General features: G+C 37.2%; 1 protein-coding gene across 3 annotated transcripts in view; it reads left to right on the top strand.

Annotated features, from left to right (window-relative positions):
• Positions 1-23,897, top strand: part of ITPR2 (inositol 1,4,5-trisphosphate receptor type 2) — a 524,960-nt gene that overhangs the window by 89,588 nt on the left and 411,475 nt on the right. For all 3 annotated transcript variants that reach the window (XM_036864824.1, XM_036864825.1, XM_036864826.1), the window contains exons 3-8: positions 11,744-11,859; positions 12,648-12,734; positions 14,700-14,858; positions 20,874-20,972; positions 21,244-21,327; positions 21,623-21,769. In XM_036864824.1, coding sequence (XP_036720719.1) covers positions 11,744-11,859; positions 12,648-12,734; positions 14,700-14,858; positions 20,874-20,972; positions 21,244-21,327; positions 21,623-21,769 — 692 coding nt within the window. The remainder of the gene's footprint in view (positions 1-11,743; positions 11,860-12,647; positions 12,735-14,699; positions 14,859-20,873; positions 20,973-21,243; positions 21,328-21,622; positions 21,770-23,897) is intronic.

The raw sequence follows: 23,897 nt of genomic DNA, 5'->3' as shown, positions 1-23,897 counted from the left end.
ATTCAGTATATGTTTAACTTTTCAAGAAATTACCAAAATGTTTTCTCAAGTAGCTGAACCATTTGCTTCATACCATGAATGAGGGTATGTGTATATGTGTGTGTGTACCACATATGAGGCTTCCGGTTGTTCCACATCCTCACCACCGGGATATTGTCATTCTTTTTTATTTTAGCCTTTCTAGGGGGTGTGTAGTGGTATGTAACTGTGGTTTTAATTTGCATTTCCTTAATGACCAGTGATGTTGAGCATCTTTTCCTGTGCTTACTGGCCTTCCATGTATCTTTTTTTGGTGAAGTGTCTGTTCATATCTTTTGGGTTGTATGTGTTCTTTTATTGCATTGTAAAAGTACTTTCTATATTCTGGATCCAAGTCCTTGTTAGATATATGTTTTGCTTTTGCAAGTTAATTTTAAGTTGAGTTTTGATAAGAAAATGTCCAATTCATCTATATTTTATTTGAAATACAAAAGATATAATCTTATCCAAGGAAAATAATAATACCTCTTAAGCACAACTTGGTAATCATGTAAGGAAGAGAAAGAAAGAGAAAAGTAAAGAGAGAGTTCAGAGAAGAGATAAAGGAAATATTGGGGAAAGAGTAAAATGAGAGTGAAAGGAAGAAAATGATTAGGAAAAAAGAAAGAACTATGCAAAACCAAAAAGAGAGATGGAATGAGAGAGAACCTAGGAAGTGAAGGAAGAGGACAACAGAAAAATTGACAGTTGTGGAGGGAAAAGGAAAAATGAAAGAAGACAAAAAAATACAGGGAGAAGAAAATGCCTCCGGATGCTTTGATTTCCCCTGCCCTGTCTTCTGCAGCAGCTGCTCTGTCACCCCGTCTTTCAGTTTCCTTCTTCTGAAAAGCAGGCTCATGTCCAGCGTACCTTCTGCCACTTCCCAGTTCTTCAATATCTACTGCCCTTACTTCCACACGTGCAACATAGCTGGGTTATGTGTGTCCTTTACACCTTCAGTGTATAAAAGCACAGACTCTGAAGTTAGTGGTGTGTGTTTGAATCCCAGCTCTGCCACTTGTTTAACTCTGTGACCCTGGGCAGAACCTAACCTTCAACCTCCAGTTTCACCGTCTGTAAAATGGGAATGATAGTAGGACCTGTCTCTTATTTTTCTATAAAGATTAAAGAATCCACGTGGAGCTCTTATTATAGTGCTTGGTACATAGTGCTTGATCATTCAGTATTAGCTGCTATTAGAGTGTGTGTATGTGTGTGTGTGTGTGTGTGTGTGTGTGTGTGTGTTTTGGGGAGAGGGTATTTCTTGGTTATCATTCTTTAAACTTTAGTTTTCTGTTCATCTTCTTTTCATCTGGGAGTATCTTATGAAATTAAAAAACTTAAGTGACAAAATATCACAACAAGCATCATGCTTCTGAAACTCCGAGATATAATAAACACAACTCTATTTGCTCATCTGGAATGTAAAGTTGGAAGTAATAATAATGGATATTTACGTAGTGCTTTAACTTTGAGTATTTTAACCTAGTACTGACAGATATTTAATAGTGGAAGACTTATAAGATCCAAGGCTGCAATTTTCTGGTCTCTGTAATAGTGAGATGCCAGACCAATCGACAATGTGATAAACTCAGCTGGGGCAGGTGAGCCGTCTGAGCTTTCTATCAGTAAATACTAGACGTAAACTCTACCCTTTCATGCCAATCATCTCTGCCACAATTCCCATCATAAAACAGAAGGTAGTAAGTAGTATTTGGAAGGGGCCGTCTTCCCAATGCAAGATCCCTTCTACAGCATTTCTCATCTGCCTCTGCCTGAACACTGTTGTAAAAGTTCACCCGTCTGTGATTAATTTGTATATTTTGGACATTTCCAATTGCTGGCAAGATTTTCCTTACATTGAACTAATTGATAGTGAATTAGTATCGAAAAAAATTTCTTCCCCTTTTTACATGTAGACCTTCAGCTTTATAAAGTAAGATTACACCTACTGTTTCTTTCCTCTGTTGGGCAGTGTTTTCCAGTTCCAACCATTGTTCTTCAAACAACATGATTTCTATATTATGCCTGCTTTCCCATTTGCCCAACTTTGGATACAGGCTATTTTGTCAGGATGCCACTTAAAATGCGGCAGCTATAATTGAGCCCAACATTCTAGACATCTATAATTTTTTTTTTTTTTTTGCCACATGGCATGTGGGATCTTAGTTCCCCAACCAGGGATCAAACCTGCTCCCCCTGCATTGGAAGCACAGAGTCTTAACATCTGGACTGCCAGGGAAGTCCCAAGGTGTCTATAATTGAGCCTAATATTCTGGATGTGTCCCTGCTTCTCTGGTTGGGGCTCCATTCTTCCATGAGTAGGTCTAAAATGGTTCCATCAGTTTTCCAGCTGCCACATCACGGTATTCATTTATTATATTTGGGGTGAGCACATACTTTATCATCTAAACCAGGACACTTTTGAGAGTGAAAAAGGACACAATTAATAATTAGGCTCAGGTAACAGGCATAAACCAGAATTGTCCTGGGCACACAGGGCTGTATGGTCACTATAATTATGTGAAGTTGAATTCAAGTCCATCACATACTTAAGCAGTTGAATTTCTGTGAATTTAAATGCAGAACTGTATGTTTGTTTGAAGTTTAATTGTGTTGATGTTTGTCCTGTAGAGATTATTTAAAATCTAGATTTTTGTCTGTCAAATTAGTTATTCCTCCCCAGTCTGCGCCATCGGAAAATTTGATGCACACCTTTCCTGCACATCCTTCCCAGGCGTTGGTCATGTAAAAGGTGCCTTCCCCAGATCTGCAGCACCAACCTATCTCCAGTTTTAAACTGAGAACCAGGATCTTAGTGTGTTCCCTTCTCAGGTATTTGCAATTTAACAGGATACAAAAAAGACTAAAACCTTTCGGAGCAGAAAGAACAGAAATCTAATGATTGTTTCTCAGGCAACTTGGCAGGTGTTTCCTCTGCAGATCCTGAGCATCTTCCATGTACCAGGTAATAGGTTGTGAACGTAGAGTTACATGCAAACATATTAACTAATGAAAGATACCATTTGATGGATAGGTACTGTAGTAAAGGTAGAGGTCAACTAGAGTGGGGGTGAAAAGGAGGAAGATATATTTAAAAGGGCGTCTTCCTGTTTCACTGTAATTGGCTATATAAAAATTTGATGGGGCAATTAACAAAAGGACAGTTTTTATTTCAAAGTAAAAGCTGGACTTCAAAAGTAATTATAGAGCAAAAAAAAGTTCCCTTGGTTGTCTCAGTTTTCTCTCCTCTTGGCCACAGGATTCCTTCCTTCCTCTCTCCCTCCTTCCATTCGTTTCTTCCTTCCTTCCCTTCCTTGCTCCCTCTCCTCCCTCCCCTCCCCCTCTCCTCCTCTCCTCTTCTCTTCTCTTTATATTTATTTGTTTTTTAAAAATATTTTGGTTCCCTTAACCCTAACCTGTATACATGTATAGTCCTCTAGAGTAGTGACTTTCAAACACTTTAAAAAAAAATTATTTATTTATTTATTTATTTATGGCTGCATTGGGTCTTCGTTGCTGCGCGTGGGCTTTCTCTAGTTGCGGTGAGTGGGGGCTACTCTTCGTTGCGGTGCGGGGGGCTTCTTATCGCGGGGTCTTCTCTTGTTGTGGAGCACGGGCTCTAGGCGCGCAGGCTTCAGTAGTTGTGGCACGCGGGCTCAGTAGTTGTGGCTCGTGGGCTCTAGAGCGCAGGCTCAGTAGTTGTGGTGCACGGGCTTAGTTGCTCCGTGGTATGTGGGATCTTCCTGGACCAGGGCTCGAACCCCTGTCCTCTGCATTAGCAGGTGGATTCCTAACCACTGTGCCACCAGGGAAGTCCTCAAACACTTTTTATTGCAACTCTCAGTATGGAATACTGTACATTTCACATTGTAATCCAGCATGTACACACACACACACACATACCCCAGAAACAAGTTTCTTTTTTTTTCAGAGTTTAAAAAAATTTTTTATTTTATATTGGAGCATAGTTGATTAACAATGTTGTGTTAGTTTCAGTGTACAGTGAAGTGATTCAGTTATACATATACATGTATCTATTCTTTTTCAAATTCTTTTCCCATTTAGGTTATTACAGAGTATTGAGCAGAGTTCCCTGTGCTCTACAGTAGGCTCTCAGAAACAAGTTTCTTGAAAAGATTACTTGCTATTGCAGTGTCCTCTATTTCTCTTCCCTTCCCTTCCTGTTCCATTCAATTCTATTCCATTCCATTCCATTCAAAAATGGCTGATTGAACCAAATATAAATTGACTTGAAACCTGGTTTTCACAATTACAGTTTTTAAAACACTTCTCTAAAGTTACTGTCCATTGACGGCTAAATTATTTGTAGAGATAGATGCTTTACGGTTATAATAATCAACAAAAAGCTAGTCTCACTTGGGCATAAATCTACAATAATAATGATGATTTGGACTTTATGATCTTTTTTTATTCTTATGGGTAAATATCTGCTCACAGAGGACCTAGCACAACAAACTGATTTTGCTTTGGTTCTTCCAGATGAGAATAACAATTAATTTAGTAGCTAGACAATGAACAGTGAGCAATTCTTCAATCTAAATATTACGTAAGTCTCCATTACATAACTGTAACATGGCATAAAATATCCTGTGTTCGACTTAAAAAAAAATTTAGGCCAGGAGTTATTATTGCAATGCTAAAACTGGTTTAAAAAGCCTGTCTCTGTAAATTTAATTTACCTGTCTTAAGAATTTAGTTGTTCAGCTATTCGAAAATTAGGACTTACCAAGTGGAGGCCTTGAGGCCATAAAATTCCCTGCCCACTGTTTCTAGCTTGCTGCTTTGTTACTTCTATTAAGTCATAGTTACAGATACTCAGATAGTCTCTTTTTCATACATTTTGGGGCCCTTATAGGAGAAATTCAGCATCTCTAGAAGTGTGAAACCAGGGAAAGCTAGACTGTCATGTTGTGTGTTTTAATTTCAGTGAATGTACCTAAATGCACTTTTTTAGCATGTATCAGAATTTTATTCTTTTTATGGCTGAATAATATTCCATTGTAAATGTATACCACGTTTTGTTTATCCATTCATCTCTTGATAGACATTTGGATTGCTTCTACTTTTTGTCTATTGTGAATAATCCTGCTATGAACATAAGAGACTCAACTTTCAATTCTGTTGTATACTCAGCAGTGGAACTGCTGGATCATATGGTAATCTTATGATCAAACCTTATTTTTTGAGCAGTTGCCATACTGTTTTTCATAGCGGCTGCATCATTTTATATCCCCACCAACAATGCACAAGTGTTCCAGTTTCTCCACATTCACGCCAACTCTTGTTATTTTCTGCCCTTTTAAAAAAATTAACTGTCCTAATGGATGTGAAGTACATGTATTTTTTTATGTTTTAATTTCATAAATACGGTGTGTCTTCTATGAAATTACGAAGATGGGCTTTGGACAGAGATTGATCTGGATTAAGTCTTAAAACTAGTTCTGAGACTTTAGGATAGTTCTTTAAAACGTTTAGAGTTTTTCTTTCTTCATTTATCAAGCTAATGGTTACCTCAGAGGGTTTTTAGAAGAATTAAGTGAGGGAATGTGACCACCCCTGATACGTAGGAGACACTATAGCAGTGTATTATATACTTATAAATGAAAATACAAGTAAACATATATAAAATATATTATATATGTAAGTATTGTGTATGTGTGTGTCTATATGTATAGACACACACATTTATGTATGTATAAATTTACTTGCATTTCTTTTCTTTCAGACTTGATATTTGTGTAATGGGATTTGGAGACTTGTATTTTGATTTTGGAATCAGTCTGCTTATTACACTTTGTTTTGATTATCACTGTTAATATGATAATTTGAGGATGGGAAAATTAATTGAAAAGTTATACATTATGATGTTCTGATAGCGAATTCTACTTATGTCTAATGTAATGGTATGCTTAATGCTAAAATTTAAAACTTGACAAGAATGAAAATTCTAGGAATCAGATAATTAGTGTTTTTGAGACTAAGATTTTATAACATTCCTATTGATGTCTTACCATTAATTGTGCATGCACATGTGGCATATTTCCCATGAGAAAACATAGATGTTTCTTTTGAAGTATTACAACTCTTTTATATCTATCTATCTATCTAGGTATCAGATATTTATGTATCTATGGATGTAGATAGATAAAGATATATATCAGAGGATCTCAGTTCAAATTCCAGCTCAATTCCTTACCAACTATGTGGACTTAAGAAGAGTCTCAGTTTCCTTCTCTGGAATATGGAGAAAATAATCCTGGCTAAATCTCAAGGGTGTTGTGAGGATCCAATGATCTTTATTATCAATATGTAGTACTCTTCATAGTTCACAAAGTGCTCCACGGCAGTAATCTGTAATGAGCAAACCAAGTATGCTATTTAAAAATTTTTTTTATTTGTACTTTAAAATTTTTTTGGAGTACAGTTGATTTACAATCTTGTGTTAGCTTCAGGTGTACAGCAAGGTGAAGGAGTTATACATACACATATATCCACTCTTTTTAAGATTCTTTTCCCATATAAGCCAGTACAGAGCATTGAGTAGAGTTCCCTGTGCTATACAGTAGGTCCTTACAAAGTATGGTATTAACATCCCTGCCACCAGGGGGCCAGACAGTCACTTGTCAGGGCTTTCAAGCATCCTATGTGTGGTTGAACTTGTTCATATTTATAAATTATTTTAATCTAGGGAGTCTGTCATGAATGACTAAGGCAACTCACTCTGAGGTTTTGCTTCTTTATCTCAGAGAAGGGAAAGGTTGGATTTTATCTCGGGCCCCTTCGAGTTCTAACATCTTCGTAGTCTACAAGCCTGTAATTACAAAAGGCTGTTTCTCTCCCTCTTGAGTAGTAAAATAGCTGACTTTTGCCTAGAGGAAGTTATCCTGTAATAATCCATGGTCGTCCAGCCATATATTGTGATAAATTTTAATGTTTGCTAACAACTGCAATAAATTTTCTTCGACCTTTGTAACATTCTAGAGGACACTTTCCCTCTTAGATACCCTCTCTATACTTGCTTTTGACTATGATCAAAGGAGTAGATGTTTGGTTTGAAATTTCCATGCATAAACAAAACAGACTCCTTTTAAAAACACACTCTAAACATAAAGAGTTCTATACACACACTGTATTTCTGGATGCATTTCTTAGAGAAACTGAAAAACCAAAAGAGAGCTACAGTTATATTTTTGGCTAATGAATGTGTACCTCTCCCCTGACCAACTCTGAATTCTAATTGCTGGTGTCCAGTGGCCCCTTGTCTGCCTGTCCCTGACCTTAGGGAGAGTTTTGTTACCACTTTCCATTTCATCATTGGGAAGGCTCTGTTGTCTTCATGGAATTCTGCTCCATCCTATTTATATGAAAAAGAGAAAAAGAAAAGCTCCTCCCTCCTCACCTTTCTCCATGTGGAGATAATAAAGCCCTTGGCAACCATGTTCCCTGTAATCAGTATGAGGTAGTTTTACAAGCTACCATTGAAAGAGCCATTTGTTGAATGCCTGCTTTGTGACAGGCATTTGCTGATGGTTTAATATGTCTTGCCTCATTTAAATCTTACAACATCTGGGGAATTCCCTAGCGGTCCAGTAGTTAAGACTTTGCCTTCCAAAGCAGGGGTGCGGGTTCGATCCCTGGTCAGGGAGCTAAGATCCCACATGCCTTGGGTCCAAAAAACTAAAAACATAAAAACAGAAGCAATAGTGTAACAAATTAAATAAAGACTTTAAAAATAGTCCACATCAAAAAATTAAAAAAAAAATCTTACAACATCCTGGAGGGAGGAGAAATGAAACAAAGTTTTCTTTCCACCATTACCAAAGGAAATTGGTGGCAGCTACGTAACTTGAACAGTCGTATATAATAGCCCAGAATGGAGTCCTATAGACAATTTCTGGGGTGCAGAAGCTGCCTTAGATACAAATATTTTAGGAAGTACTTGTATACATACAAAGCAAAACATTTCAGAACTGTTTAGTGAGGTATTGTGAGTGGAGGTATAGACGGGGTTCTTTCCAGACATACATGGAATCGTGTGAGAAGGTTAGTTCTTTGATTTACTGGGTTATATACCAGGGATTATGTGCTCCACACCATTTGAATGGCTTTCATATTTCTTCCCTCCACTAGCATTTATTCGCAGGTTAAAGATGCCAGCAGATCTTTTAGTTTAACATGAACACTTCTGGGAGGCTTGATTTCCTTCCACGGTTGTAAAAAAACAGTTCTAATTCTGAGACATTGTTTTTAGCATATTGCCTGACTGAACATAGCCCATTTTGTCAAATTTCTAACATTTCCTAAACTTATGTGATTCTGTGAAATTGCTGGCCTTAGTTCTTAAGGTTAAGCTTTTAAAAAATTTAACTCAAATTACTTCCTTCTCTTTGTGCTTTTGGTGTTTGCTCTATGAAGCAAATCTTTCCTTTTTTGTTATTCTTTGAGTCTTGAAATGCTGAAAAGATTGTTGTTACCTAGTTAATAAATGACACTGAGCAGGTTTCTAATTACAAAACCCCCCAAGACCTTTTTTCCTAGCAGAATATACATCTCTAACTTTAGAGAATGAGCAGACTAAGGAATTCTAGAGTGCTAGTTCTAGAAGCAGGGTGAGGAGGGTGAATAGCTCTGGATTCCTGCATGCCAGAGAAACACAGGCTTTTTGTCAAAGGCTGCATCCATGCTGGTGCTAGTGATTGCTTCTGCATATTTTAAAAGATATTACAAGGTAATGGAGATTTCACCCTCTGCTCCCTGCCGTGCTGTTTCAGGGAATTCAAGAACTGTATAAAAAAACATGTCGTGGTATCTTAAAACAAAGGGGCGAACACCTTGTCATGAATTGGGCACTTTTGGGTTATGTTTGGGTTTAATCCAAGAACTCTACTTATTGATGCTCTTTGCTGAGAGCTCTGTAAGGGTTTAGTCACCTCTCAGTGAAGCTATCACTGAATGAATGAAGCAATATTGATAATAATACCTTACATTTAACATTTATTATAGGCCTTTCAAGTTCACAGAGTAGTTTCACAGATTCTCTTTTTTGCGCATCTCAGCAGCCCTATGAATTAGGCGTGGCAGGTATTATTAATGCATTTATTATGTAGTAAATTTAGAATCAGACAAAATACGTGACTAGTCCAAGACCAGTAGATTTTTAAAAAAGTTTTCCAGAGGAGGCAGAGAATTACACACACACACACACGCATGCACACACACACACACACACCCGTCACAATCACCACCACCACAAGCATTTTTACAGACATCTGCATACCCTAGGTTCCCTCCCATCAACCAAAATAGTCCTGTGATATTAGTTGCCACGCAGAAACAGATCGGTTATTTACAAATTGAGATGCCTCCTGGGGAATGTTGCTGAGGAGGACCATACAACTGAGGCCGTGAAAATGGAAAGGGCTGTGGAAATCTAAGCCTTAGTGTCTCAGACGGAGTGGATGGAAGCCTGTTTGGCCATCCTCACTCTCTCTCTCCCTCACCCTTCCCCACCCCACACTAAGAGATAAGACCAAGCCTGTTGGTTCTGCTGCTTTCTTTTTAAATCTACAGCTACCCTAGAACTCCCATACGCCCAGATTCAGATCCTCCCTGTCTCTCATCATGCTGGCAGTTGGCTTTTGTGCTGGGTTTCTTGCCTCGTGTTCACATCATCCTTTACGTGCTGTAAGAGCTGAAAACTCTGTATAAGAGTTGGGCATTTTCCCTGGGATAAAGTGCATACTTCTAACCTAGAACATGGCACTCTGCAGAGGCTGATTTCGGCCAGCCTCACCGATTTCATTTCGCGGCTGGGGCTGTCGTTTTCCGGCACGGTTGGCAGGACCCTGGGCATTCTCCTTCGCTGCCCTTGTACCGGCCATGGGCTCTGGTTGGGACGCCCCTCCCCTCTGAGCATTTGAACCCTCTCCAAAAAAAAAAAAGACTATTTCCTAATGAACTTAATTAGGAATTTGAAGTAATGGAGAAGAACACATTTTTTTTTTCTCTTTTCATAGATAAAGGAAGTCAGAAGTAGAGACCGCAGATTATATAGAGTTCAGTTCTACTTGAATATGGACTTGTGTTTTTGCTGCACTAAACAATGTAGAGTTTGGCCACTTGCCTGATATAGGACAGTCAAAATAACCTGCTGTATTAAATTGGGAGTACTCTTTTGGAGCTAACTGTAAACAACCTCTATATGTAAGCTTGAAAAAATTGTGTATTCTCTTTGTAGATACTAATATATAGGAAATATTTTCTAGGGCTAATTAAATATGTTTTCAAGAAAAACAGTTTTCAGGTCTAGTTATTTGGTTTTCACACCCTTGTGCTAAGTGATGATTCCTGTAACCTACTGTAATTCTAACAGTCTCTCAACCAACTTTCAGCAGTTAGAAGGTGTCTGTTTTCTGTTGGTTATAAAATCTTTACTCATCCACATAAGTAACTTTTAGACCAGAAGTTAATAATGTTTTCTATAGCTTTGTATGTGTAGGTGGGAGGTAATCAATAGAACTTGTGTTTGTAATTACAAGCTATAGGAAAAAAGTCATTATTTCTTCTGAATTTGAAAAATTCCTTAAAAAATTTATGGTCATATTTCTTGGTCATGTGTGCCATTAGAACCATAAAAAAGTGAGATATGAAAAGAGATCGTCTCATTTAATTTTATAATTAATTTTAAAGAGAATAATAGAATGAGTGCATATATAATATAGTCAAGAATGTGGCTAAAATGTATGTTTGAGCTGACTGAATTTTATTTTTGTGAAACATGCTTGAAAAATGAGAATGATTGTAAATATTAACACATCAATCAAAACAAGGTAAATTTGTTACATAAAATTCTTACAATTTTTTGTGAGAAAAATGAAAATAATGTTTAGATCTTCTATGTCAATACTCCTTTATTATAGAATATTCGGAATTGACCTTTATTCTAGATTGTGTGTTATCTATTCCACAAATGTACAAAATCATTAGCATATGAAGGCCTTTGTTTAGTCAACCTTTCATTTTCCTCATTAAACAGAAAAAAAATTTGTTTTTTGACTTAGAGATATCACTAACTATATTATTCCACTATGGTATCCTAACTTGATATTTAGTAGTAGAGTTAGGACTATAATCTTGGTTTAGTTTTTTGTTTTTTTTTGTTTTGCTTTGTTTCCCCCTTATAACATACTGCGTCTCAGGTGTCCACACCATGTTCACCCCAGGTATGTGGAAACTTGGGGACTAGATGACTGAAATGCAACTGCTTGATTACTGTGATTGTTTCTACTTCTTCCATCACTTTGGCTGTCAAAGATACATACCATGAATAAGTAATTAATTGTGCAAGGTCAGATAAGGCAGTGAAAGACACTAATCTCATTCTATTGACTTTCTAAGTCCAGGCACCTTATTATAATTAAGACGTGCTTTATAATGATTACATTGGTTTGATTTCTTTATAAATCACACTAGCTATGATTTCCTATAAATTAATGAAGAAGGTGGTATTTTAACAGGCTAAATGATTATTTAAAAAGGATGTTATAGGGGTAATTTAACAGTTGACTGGAATATGGGCTAGATGATGTTTAAATGTTATTTATACTCAGGGATTCCGAGATTCCAATGCTAGGCTATAAGGGAAATCTAAGAAATGCTGGTCTCCTTAGTTACAGTGTTTTTGTTTGTTGGTTTGTCATAGACTGCCTCTTTAAGGTGTGCCCTATGAACCGATATTCTGCTCAGAAACAATACTGGAAAGCCAAGCAAGCTAAACAAGGGAACCACACAGAGGCAGCCTTGCTGAAGAAATTACAGGTAAGGGCCAGCCTTCCGTCTGTCTGGTTTAGGCTAGAACAAGTACAGCAATAACAAAAGATCTATTCTGTAGCTTAGTGATTTCACTAAATACACTGAGATTCAGAATAGATGTGGCAACACGTTAAAAGTGGAAAGGACTTTTAAGTTACAGAGTGTGACTACTGATTTCCTGGAGTGTAGGTAGTGCATTTCTGCTGTTTATTCGGGTGTGCCAGACTAATTCAGATATTCACATCACACTGAAAACCAATCCAGAATCTCTGCAGGAATACCAAATCTAGTTAGTTATATTTTACCTGACATAGTACCTAATTTTTTTGAAAGACTATTGGAAAAAAATTGAAAGTCTGTTGTTTCTGATTTGGGCTCTGTGTAAATTTAATAGAACTTATTTTGTGTCATTAAAATTCCTGTTACTTTCGAATTGAAACTGAATTTTGAGGCTTTTGAGATTTACCTACTATGTTTGGTTTCTCTAGCAATATTCCTTCTGAAAATAATTTTATAAGACCAAAGTGCCTAGTACTTTTCTGAAATTTCCAACATAAAAGCATCTCAATATATTTTGGGCTACATTTCAGCATGAAACGGAGAGATTTTTATCACACATTATGATCATGTATTTAATTATTGCCCCTCTTCTCCCAAAGCACCAAGAGTAAAGCAACCCGCCTATTTTAGTCTTGGTTGTATTCTTTGTTCCTAAAATAAACCTTATTTCTTTGTCAATTATTGTGCTCTGTTTTCTATGCTTCCACACTAAATATTTGATAATCAATTTATAGCATGCTGCAGAACTGGAACAAAAACAAAATGAATCAGAGAATAAGAAGCTGTTGGGAGAAATTGTGAAATATAGTAATGTTATACAAGTAAGTGTCTGTTTACTTTTGCTTAAAAGGGGTGAATATTTTATGGTTAATTTGCATTTGGTAGGAATGCCAACCTGCATTAAAATTGGGGGATACAGTGGTTTGTTCTTTGGTGGGAATTATACAGTGTGATATTTTCTGTTGATATTCAGCACACCATTCTGTATGAATAAATCTGGTGCATACACATAAAGAAGTGAGCTTATCCAGATGTATGCACAAATTATTAAATCAAAAGGAAGAAAATGGGGAAAGCCTGTAACAAAAGAGCCCTTTAGAATTAATGGGACTAACCTGTAACAAATGAAGCTTTATGTTTTCATTTTGTAGGGAGGAAAGTTTTCAAATTGTACATTTAGATGAGAACTGTCCTTGAGTTATTAGGTCTTCCATTTCAATTAGTACACACACTGATTTATCTCAGCAGCATTTCTTTCTTGTGCTTCACTTAGATCTTTTAGCTTTTTACTTGGGTAGTTGTTAATATATGCCCCACCTTGTTCCAAAAAGAATGTAAGGCATTTTCAAAAATGCATTCCACATAAGATAAAATATTAATAGAAATAAATAAGGCAACTGGATCAAAGGGAAAATAATGATTGCATGCATAAAATGAAGTCAAGGGTGAGGCATGTTTATAAAATCCATGTTGTAAAGGCTGATAAACTTTGGCTTGAAGCCTTTTTGTCGCTTGAGTAGCTATAAGGGCAGTGTAAAATATTACAGCATTCACATAGAAGGTCCGTACAGAGAACTAAGTCAGAAGTTTGGAAGCACAAACATTCCCAGGAAGAAGACCAGAGAACTGTTTCTCCAATGAGCTCTCATAAAGAGGACACTGTTTAGTATAGTAAACAATGGCCTTAACAACTTCCTTGCTGTAAATACTACAATGAGGTGTTTCATAGAGCTGTTTCAAAAAATAACATCCCCTGATGTTTTGTTATTGGCCAATGGCAAAGTGCCAGAGCACAGGACTGGCAAAGCGGTTCTCTGATGGTACAACAGGAGAGCCCTGGGTCTGCAGCTCCCTGAACATATGTGTGATACCTGTGGCTGCATGTCCCTTGGGCAGTCCTCCATAACTAGAGTTTCTCTTAACCAAGTTTTGATCCATACTAAGTGCCAGCGAGCAGAGCTTATGTTTCTTGTCAAGAACCTGACGCGCAAATGTTTGCGTGGTGAGTTAGGGGCTGAGCCACGTTCTCTAACAGGGTAGATTCCAAAAAAAGTGGGGTTGGCCCATGAGGGGTTTCACTGGTTTCTGAGATAACTTCCTTCTTATATTGTAGATATTAAAATGACCATTCTTTTTTGAAATGATTGTAATAATAGGAAGGTTATTTGTTTTAGTTTTCTTACTCAGTAATGTCTTGGAAAGGTTTTGCCCATGGCATCCAAATAACCTGAACAGTGGTGCTTCTGCCCTCATCTGAGAAGGAGCGGGATTGCGTCCTCTTATGGAAGTGGCAGAGTTTATTTAGGATGGGCAGGCTGTCTCCTCACCCAGGGGGTGAGGGCTGTCTGCAGGCAGGGGTGTTTAATAATTCTAAGTGGGTTGGTGCATTATTACAGGTCCTCGGTTATTCTTTAATATGTTCTGTTTTTGTGGCCAGGCAGGAATTGAGAAAGAATGTAGTTTGGGGGGACCTCCTGGTCTCCTTTGGAAAGCTTGGGTTTATCCTATTATTTATCAGTAGATGAAAATCATTCAGAAGTGTCCCCTGGTTTGTTTTCCTTATGTGCTCACTTCATTATGAAACAGAATTGGGGATGGAGGTGAGGAGGAACCCAAAGAAAGTCGGCTTGGAAAGATGGTGACTGTGGAGTCTGGAAAGAGCTTCTTTGTTTAAACTCTATCCCGAGCCGTGTTATGTGGGCACATGATATAAGTATAAACAGATACATGCAATTAGCAGAGGAGATCAAAGAACAAAGGCGGTAATCCATATCTTTCTTCTACAGCTACTGCATATAAAAAGCAACAAGTATCTGACTGTCAACAAGAGATTACCCGCTTTACTGGAGAAGAATGCCATGCGCGTGTCCTTGGATGCTGCAGGAAATGAAGGGTCTTGGTTTTATATTCATCCCTTCTGGAAGCTGAGAAGCGAGGGTGACAATGTATGTAACTATAAGATTAAGAGAAAAGCAGCACATTCTTAAAGACAGCAGTTCTTAGTAGTAGAGAATCCAGAAAGTGCAAAGAAAACAAATATAGTTTTCAATCTTCAACATATTATTTTTATGTTAATTTCTTTAATAGGTTGAAAGCATTTATTTATAGTACAAATTGTGCTCAGGAATCATAAAAAGACAAAGATCAGATTAATTTAAAAACATCTTCCAGCCAGAATTTGTGTGAAAGAATTTAAGTAACGTTAATATTGGCTGAGACTTTTAAGGGAGAGAGAGGCAGAGTTTGCTTCTCGGCCTATTCAGGAGGGAGCATGGCTGTAAGGAAAAAGAGCTGTGTTGCAGAAGATGGAGTCTATTCCTTTGAATTAATAGAGCAACACAGCAAATCATGACAATATGTCATTTACTGCCTCTGTAGCCAGTTGTTTGCAGTCTGTACATCTTAATAGATGTGTAATGAATGAGGAGCTATCGATTGGCAGTAGCTCATTGACGACAATACTTAAATACGTTGTGGAACGCGAGCATGTTGTAGCATGTGAATTTTAGTCGTTGCTAAAATATTTTCCTGCTACTTTATAGAGCAGAGAAAATAAAATTATGTGCAATGATTCAGTAGGATCAATAGTTAGATATTTTTGTGTGTAATAAATGAAGTAGCAGGTGACAGTCCCTGGCACATGGAAGATGCTTAATAAATTCTGGTTGACACCAAATACAGAATAACTTTCATAAATAGATGATTTTACAAATATTGGGTCAGGTGATCCAGAAAAATAGTTGAGCTTAAAAAAATGAACATAAAAATTCAAAGCAATATAAAAGTGTAATTATTCTGACGGTTTTCTCAATCAATACTGTGATGACATTTTAAAATGTATTGGCTGTTTCTTGTCTTAGAAATGTCTTCTGTTGTAGTGAATCTATTTTTTCCAGTGAATTTTGAAGTCCAAATTCAATTCCACAGGATGCAAGCTTCATGGTTTAATTTGGTTAATAAGTTATCTGATGATATCTGCCTTAGGTAAGGTTTGGGAGAAGCATGGCATGCAGAAATGTAATACACTTTAAATCTTGTGTTGGATTTCTTAAAAATAAGTTCTCTTTTTTTTTTTTTCCTTTTGGCATCAAGTGATGTGTGCTGTGAGCATGACATATATTTTAATTTCAGTAGGTAGTTAATTACAATCAACTCTCAATTATTCAGGGACTGGTTATGCAGTTTATGAACAACCTGTGTGTTTGGATGCTCTGTTTTGTAATGCTCGTTCCCTTCTCCAGCGCCACCCCCTGCCTCGCTTCCACTGAGTACGGTCCCTGTTGGCAGGTGGTCAGTGACTTTCAAAACAAATAAAACCTGAACTCAAGCTCTAAAGGAATGTGATGAAATGATTGGATAAATTGGGGCCTTGAGATTAGCTGTGGATTTTATTAATTCATTCTGTCTAGTTTGTCATTCTATCTATTCCTTTCTCTGCTCCCAAATGCCTTTACAGGCTCAAAGAGAGTTGAATGTAATGAACTATTTCAAATAATTAGTTGTATTGGGTTGTGAGGTGGGGAACAACCTACCACCCAAACATTCCATCTTGGTTAAAACGGACAATGTAATTGTTCAGTGCGATATAGAGATCCTCCTTATATAGATGTGCTCTATAAAGCATGGCTAAAGCAACCTTACACACTGCTTTTTGCTGAAATAGCTCACTGATTTTGCTCGCCACTGTGTAACTTTTATGTGTGATTAAGGTTGCTGTGAAAGCATAAGCATATCCACAGCCCTATATTTGCCATGTAAATAATTGTATCGTAATGGTCATTTTCTTTGCTAGGAATAGGTAGCATTTTTCTAAAATACAAGCCTACTGTATTTTATTGAAGGCAATTGGAAACACTGTTATTTCATGACAAGTGGTTTAATTACTGTTGATTTTCTTTCAAAACATATTAAACTTAGAGGAGGAAATTGTAAGGTTTAAAGGACTTTAAAATTTCTATTTTACTATTTAGCAATTAGTTAAGTTGCGATTTAGGTTATAAGTATCCACAAGATGTTCAGTGACCAAAATGAAATGTAAGAATGAGGCTGATGATAGTCTGGGGAGAAATATGCTCATATCCTCAAAAATCAGTGGTTTCTACCGTTTAAGGACACCTTTGTCATTTATCTTATAGAATTTCAGGGTGGATAGTTTTGGGGGAAAATAGATTCATGGATCCCTCAGCTGTATAGAAGTCCTTACTTGCTGTTACTCAGTTAGAAAGTCACTGGGGACAGCCTTGAGCAGAGTTCATAAATATTTCATTTTCATTTATCTTCCCATGATTGAGTAGTTAATTTTTCATTTATAACTTTGATCTAAGAAGGCCTTAGTTCTTTACATTGGTGGTAGATTTTAAAGGGGAGAAAAGGCCAGATAATCTTTCAATCAAGAAAAAAAACCCAACCCTTAGGGAAAGAGTCTCTTTAAATAGCAAGTAGATTTTGCTGTTTTGCAGAACTAGACCCCTTGGAATTCTAGTGAAGGTGGACTCCATCCCTGGTGTTTTGATTTCTATTGCAATGTTCTTTTCACCACATCAGGTGCCACTTCAAAAGAAGGGTAGCTGCCAGTGGCATCACATTGCTCTTCATTTTCGGTAAAATCCCAACGTGAATCTTACATGGCTGTTAACATAGAATCAACAGAAGTGCTTTTGGAATTGCAGTTTTTTAAAATGTTTGTGCACTAGGGTGAATGTGATATGGCAGAAAATTCGAGTTCTGTATTAACTATGTGACTTCTCAGAAGGCATCTGACCCTACCAGTGGATCAGGCTCCATGCCTGTACTCTTCTGAAAATATGACCAAGTTCCATATTTACCAAGTGATCTAAGTAGATGTGAATTCCCTGAAAATAGAGACTATTCATTACACACTTTTGTGTTATTCCTGGCACTTCTTACTGTTCTTTTTATATCTTATGATTAGCATCTTGTCCATTTCATTTGTAAGTTTTATTCAGCGTGGGTAGTCGAGGTAACCCTTGTCAAGAACAAGACCTAGGACCTGGAAATCAGTGAATTAATGTTAGATTCTCCTTATGAATACCATTCTTACGGATCCTTGGAGTTGGTGACATTTTGGCTATATGGCTAGTCTCTTCAAATTATATAAGGCTTTACAGGTGGTGTTTCGAGGTAAAACTAACTTTGGGATTGGCCCAAAGCATACAGACAGCTATAATAAATAGTAAGACTTAGAGCAGTGAATATAGGTGCAATCAAAAGTATTCTTTTAATTGGAAGGAAATAGCTAAAATATGGCATTATATTTAGCAACTTACTGGCTAATATTTGTATGGTACAGATAAGAATGACAGTGAACCAAATCGAATTGTTCTTTAAGAAATTGGAAGACCAGATATAGCACTGGCAGAATGTGGTATCAAGTCCCAGTGTTTATAGTATGGAAGACTACTCAGGCTTCTACATGATTCTGAGACTTGGAGCTGCCTTGGTGTCATGGGCAATAACACACGTTTTTGTTTTTCGAGGGGATGTTGAAAATATGTCTATGTCATGTTGACTTTTATTTTTTGTTTATAATTTAATTGTTTAAAATAGGTACCAATTCATGGTTCAAAGATAGAAAACAATATAAAGATATATCGGGAAAAGTCTCTCTCTTACCTTTTTTTTTACGTCCTCAATTCCCAGTTCTCTCTTTTACAGTTAACCACTGGGAGAATTTCTTATGCATACACTCCTACGCTCTTTCCCTCTTTTACACAAATATAGGCCAGTTCTGCCCCCTCATCCTCTCACTCAACACAGTTTCTTTACGAAAAATCATAAAAATTATCTGGACATATAAAGAGTTTCTGTGATGGATATTTTGAGTCACAGCGTCTGCCTGATTATGGAGTTGAAAGGCAGGATGGTGAATAGAGACCAGTCCTGTAAATAACAGAAGCTATTCCTGCAAACTAAAGGATAACCTTCTTTTGCTCCATTAATGAGCTTGAGGCTTCTCTATCACATTTGAATCTTCAGATGTAGTTTGTGCCAACAGTACTATAGGTGAATGCAGACTCCTGTGTATAATTTATTAAAGGTTAATTTATATTGAAAGTGTGAAATTGTGTTCCTTAAAGTCTTGGTCTAGGTTCAGATCCAGGGAGAAGCAGTTCTGTCTGTTTTTACTGTCTGAATCCTAATTTGTTTCTCAGTTGTCTACTAATCTATTCTAATATTTAGTTGATATGAAATATGCAGAGGGAAGGTGTTGGTTTTCATTTCTGAGATGGTGAGCAATTCTCTGAAGGAGAGTGTAGGTAACTACCATAATAAGTCTTCTAGCAGAACCTAACAACAAAAGTAACTTTAATAACTATAAAATAACTTCGTTATTATCATTAAGAAAGCACAACTTCATTTCCCCACAATTTAAGATATGAATAAAAATACTTGAAGATGAAGCAGACATTGTTAATGATAGCATAAATAAAAAATCAACTTAGACTTACTTCTTTAGAGCACTTTTCCCATAACTGATTTTAATTTTTATCTAAAAATGAGCACGAACCTATTTGCAGGGCAGGAATAAAGATGCAGATGTAGAGAACGGACATGTGGACACAGTGGGGGGCAGGGGAGGGTGGGGTGAATTGTGAGATCGGGTTTGACATAAATACACTACCATGTGTGAAATAGATAGCTAGTGGGAACCTGCTGTATAGCACAGGGAGCTCAGCTCAGTGCTCTGTGATGACCTAGATGGGTGGGATGGGGGGTGGAGGGAGGGAGGTCCAAGAAGGAAGGGATATAGGTATACATATAGCTGATTCACTTCATTATACAGCAGTAACTAACACAACATTGTAAAGCACCTGTACTCCAATAAAAAAAGTGAGATAAAAAAATGAGCACCAGGTTTAAGGAGCAATATTAGTGTTGGATGTTTAAGATAAAAGTGAAACATTTGCCCAAGGCCCAAACTATAAACGTATTCCTATAAGGTCATACTTGATTCTGCATTCTCTGAATCCAGATGACATTAAAATGTTTAATAAATTTCTGAGACTATGGGGAAGATCAAATATAATAGATTTGTTTTTAATTCTGGAGATAATACAAATATATAAGATTTCCTACTTGCACTTGAAGTGATTCTAATATTTAGGCAGATTGGTTTATTTGTGGTGGGTGCATTCACTCTTTGTATCTCCTGTATACATGGCATCAGACCTGGTGTGGAGGGATGCTGACCTATTTATTGACATTAAGAAAGCTCTAACTGAAATAGGAGACCAATAAGACAAGGATCTAGGGACTTCCCTGGCAGTCCAGTGGTTAAGACTCCATGCTTCCACTGCAAGGGTGTGGGTTCAATCCCTGGTCGGGGAACTAAGATCCCGCATGCTGTGCGAAGTGGCCAAAAAAAAAAAAAAAAAAGTATCTACACCAGCTTTCTGAATCCAGACTGATAGGCACTGTGGGACATGATTATATGATTATATAATCATTTATCAGAAGATATTTTACCTTGAAGAGAAAAAGAATTGAATTAAAATTTATATGGAGGGGCTTCTCTGATGGCGCAGTGGTTGAGAATCTGCCTGCCAATGCAGGGGGCACGGGTTCGAGCCCTGGTCTGGGAAGATCCCACATGCCGCGGAGCAACTGGGCCCGTGAGCCACAACTACTGAGCCTGCGCGTCTAGAGCTTGTGCTCCGCAACAAGAGAGGCCGCGACAGTGAGAGGCCCGCGCACCGCGATGAAGAGTGGCCCCCGCTTGCCGCAACTAGAGAAAGCCCTCGCACAGAAACGAAGACCCAACACAGCCAAAAATAAATAAATAAATAGCGTTCCCTTAAAAAAAAAATTTTTTTATATGGAGGATAAATAGGTCAAATGTTAGGTCAATAACGAGGACTTCTGTGCAGTTATTTTTAGCTTCAGATATAGCACCACAGACCCATGCAGTGTCTCAATTGCAACTTATTTCTGATTCCCAGATTGTTGTTGGAGATAAGGTTGTTTTGATGCCCGTGAATGCAGGACAGCCACTACATGCCAGCAACATAGAGCTTCTTGATAATCCAGGGTGTAAAGAGGTAAGTTCAGGAGGAAGGGAAATGAATTTGTTGATTTTCTCATAAGAGGAAAAAAAAGTCCCATAGTTTCTTTCATTGTTTTCATAAGCATCAGCCCAGTTATGCTAGTTAATATTCCTGAGGTACATGTAGATTTCAGATGGTCCTTTGAAGATGTTTTTTGACATACATACCAAAGTTGTTCTTTCTGCTCCTTCTACTAGTTGAAGTAATAATTTCTGGTATAAAATTGAATCTGCAGTCTTATAACTTAATGTTTCTTCATTCATAGGTGAATGCTGTTAATTGCAACACTAGCTGGAAAATCACTTTATTCATGAAATATAGTTCCTATCGAGAGGATGTACTAAAAGGGGTAAGTATGTGCTACCTAGACGTTTACTGGAAGAATTGAAGGTAGTCTTACTGAGCTTCTAGATGCAAAACCTGTGTATTCACTGAGGTTTGAAGTTTAGAATGTGACTATAAACCTGAAAACTCACATTGAGTTTTCCCTCCTGTATTTGGAAATGTATATTTATACATACTCATTAAAAGCCAAGTGTTAGCAGAAGGCCCAGAGTATCAAAACTATAGAGAGACACCCACTTCTTATGTCTATTTGTTCAAACTTTTGTTGGAAATATAGTTTTCTTGACCTGTTTTTCTAGGGTGATGTTGTTCGATTGTTTCATGCGGAACAAGAGAAGTTTCTGACTTGTGATGAATATGAGAAAAAACAGCACATTTTCCTTCGTACAACTTTGCGTCAATCAGCCACTTCTGCTACCAGTTCTAAAGCACTCTGGGAAATAGAGGTATGTAAATATTTTCTGGGTTTTAATAAATACTTATATCAATAAGACAAGATCACTAGGCTGATCGGTTTACTGTTTTAACCATCATTTGTGATAGACCCATAAAACAATAATTTTGGTGAACCCACTTGTACCTCTTTACTGCTGTGACCAGTTTGAAATGTTGCTACTTCCTTTATCTATCTTCTCAGGGGCATCTCTCTCTCTCTCTCATTTAATAAGGGCATATATATGATTTAGCTTTTTAAAATTCCATTGTGAAGTGTTGTCAAGACTGATCAGACTATAGACCTTGTGCCTCGAATGGCACTGGAGTTGAAATGGAGAGGAGGACTCACTGTAAGTGAGGATCTGAAGTGCACAGTCACTGAAAAGAACATTTGTGTCTTCTGGGGATGCCGTTTCTATTGGAGTGAGGAGACCCATAGTTAAGAATTCATCATCCTTTAAGAGGTTATTTGCTTGGGCTTCCCTGGTGGCGCAGTGGTTGAGAATCTGCCTGCCAATACAGGGGACGCGGGTTCGAGCCCTGGTCTGGGAAGATCCCACATGCCGCGGAGCAACTAGACCCGTGAGCCACAATTACTGAGCCTGCGCGTCTGGAGCCTGTGCTCCGCAACAAGAGAAGCCGCGATAGTGAGAGGCCTGCGCACCGCGATGAAGAGTGGCCCCCACTTGCTGCAACTAGAGAAAGCCCTCGCACAGAAACGAAGACCCAACACAGCCATAAATAAATAAACAAACAAACAAAAAATTTAAAAGAGGTATTTGCTTAAGTGTGCCAATATGATAGAGTAATTAAGAAAATGTAAGGTATGGATTTTTCTTTAAAGGACCTTTCTGTACCATGGAAGAGATAAGATATACATAGTTAACTACAAACAGCCTGATAAGTTCCATCTTGATTTAATGGACATCCAGACCCTACAGCAGTGGTTCTCAACCATTTCAAATTCATCACCCCTCTTTTACAGCATATATTTTGTTATACTTCCTCTATGTATGAAAATGAAATTCATATTTAATATTATTTTATAGTCTCATGATTAAAAGTTAATAAAATGCCCAAATTCTAATATAAAGGAGAAACAAAAGAAAAATAATTTGTATAAAACACTATGTATTTCAACATGTAAGTACCTACTTTAGAAGATAAAATATTTATATCTATCTTTGATGGACACATTTGGATTTGAGAGAAGTAGAAGAAGAGGATCAGAAGACATTCTATACAAGTACAGGAAAATGAAAGAGCAGAGGTAAATGTGTGCCCTCAAATAATATCTAGTATTAGGTGAAGTAATAACAGAATAGACTTATTTGTACATGATTTAAAAAAGAAATCACTATAATTGAAATAGGGATAATGAGGCAAATTCCAAACTATTGAAACAGAGAAAATGAGGAAGTATCATGTTTATGCAAATGAGCTGAGCCTTAATTATAAGTGAAGCGTCAAAATAATTCTCTAAGTTATGACATGGTTTAGAATAGAGATGAAATAGCACAAAAGCGTAGTTTTTTTCTTGAAACCACACTCATGTTGAGGCATACTTTCAGTCTCTAGCATTCAGAAGAGACCATATCCTTCAATATATTTGGAGACCATATCCTTCAGTAAGTGAAGGGAATTGAGAAGGTCTGGGGAAAACAGCCACCACCAAAACTACATGATATTCTTCCCAGAAGCCTACCCCACAACTTCTCTTATCAGGGTAAGAGAAAGATTAACAGGCAACCAGAAGATAAATACATAATTAAAATACACATTTTCTTATCACTGTGCTTCCAAAATTTTCAAAATATAGGGATAGCAATAATGTGAAATATTATTTTAAAACTTTACTAGCAAAATACAGTGATGAAAAAGTCAGATAGCAACTTCCCTGCATTTCACGTGTCTCTGTCTATTTAATGTTTGGTTCTAAGTCTGTTAAAAGGAGTTTTGAATCTCTCCTCTTATATATTTACCATTAGTTTTATAGCTTTTGCTGTAATTGTACCTCTGCACTGAAATCCTTTCCAACAAAATGCGTGGTTGGAAATGCTGCGTCCCATTGAGCAGTCAGAATGGAGAGAGTGAATAGATTATTCAATAATTTTGAGGCAATGTCTTGGATTCATTTAA

This window comes from Balaenoptera musculus, chromosome 10, assembly GCF_009873245.2.
Source record: "Balaenoptera musculus isolate JJ_BM4_2016_0621 chromosome 10, mBalMus1.pri.v3, whole genome shotgun sequence".
NCBI lineage: Eukaryota > Metazoa > Chordata > Mammalia > Artiodactyla > Balaenopteridae > Balaenoptera > Balaenoptera musculus.
The sequence above is the reverse complement of the archived record's forward strand: the minus strand, read 5'-3'. Positions and strand labels throughout refer to the sequence as shown.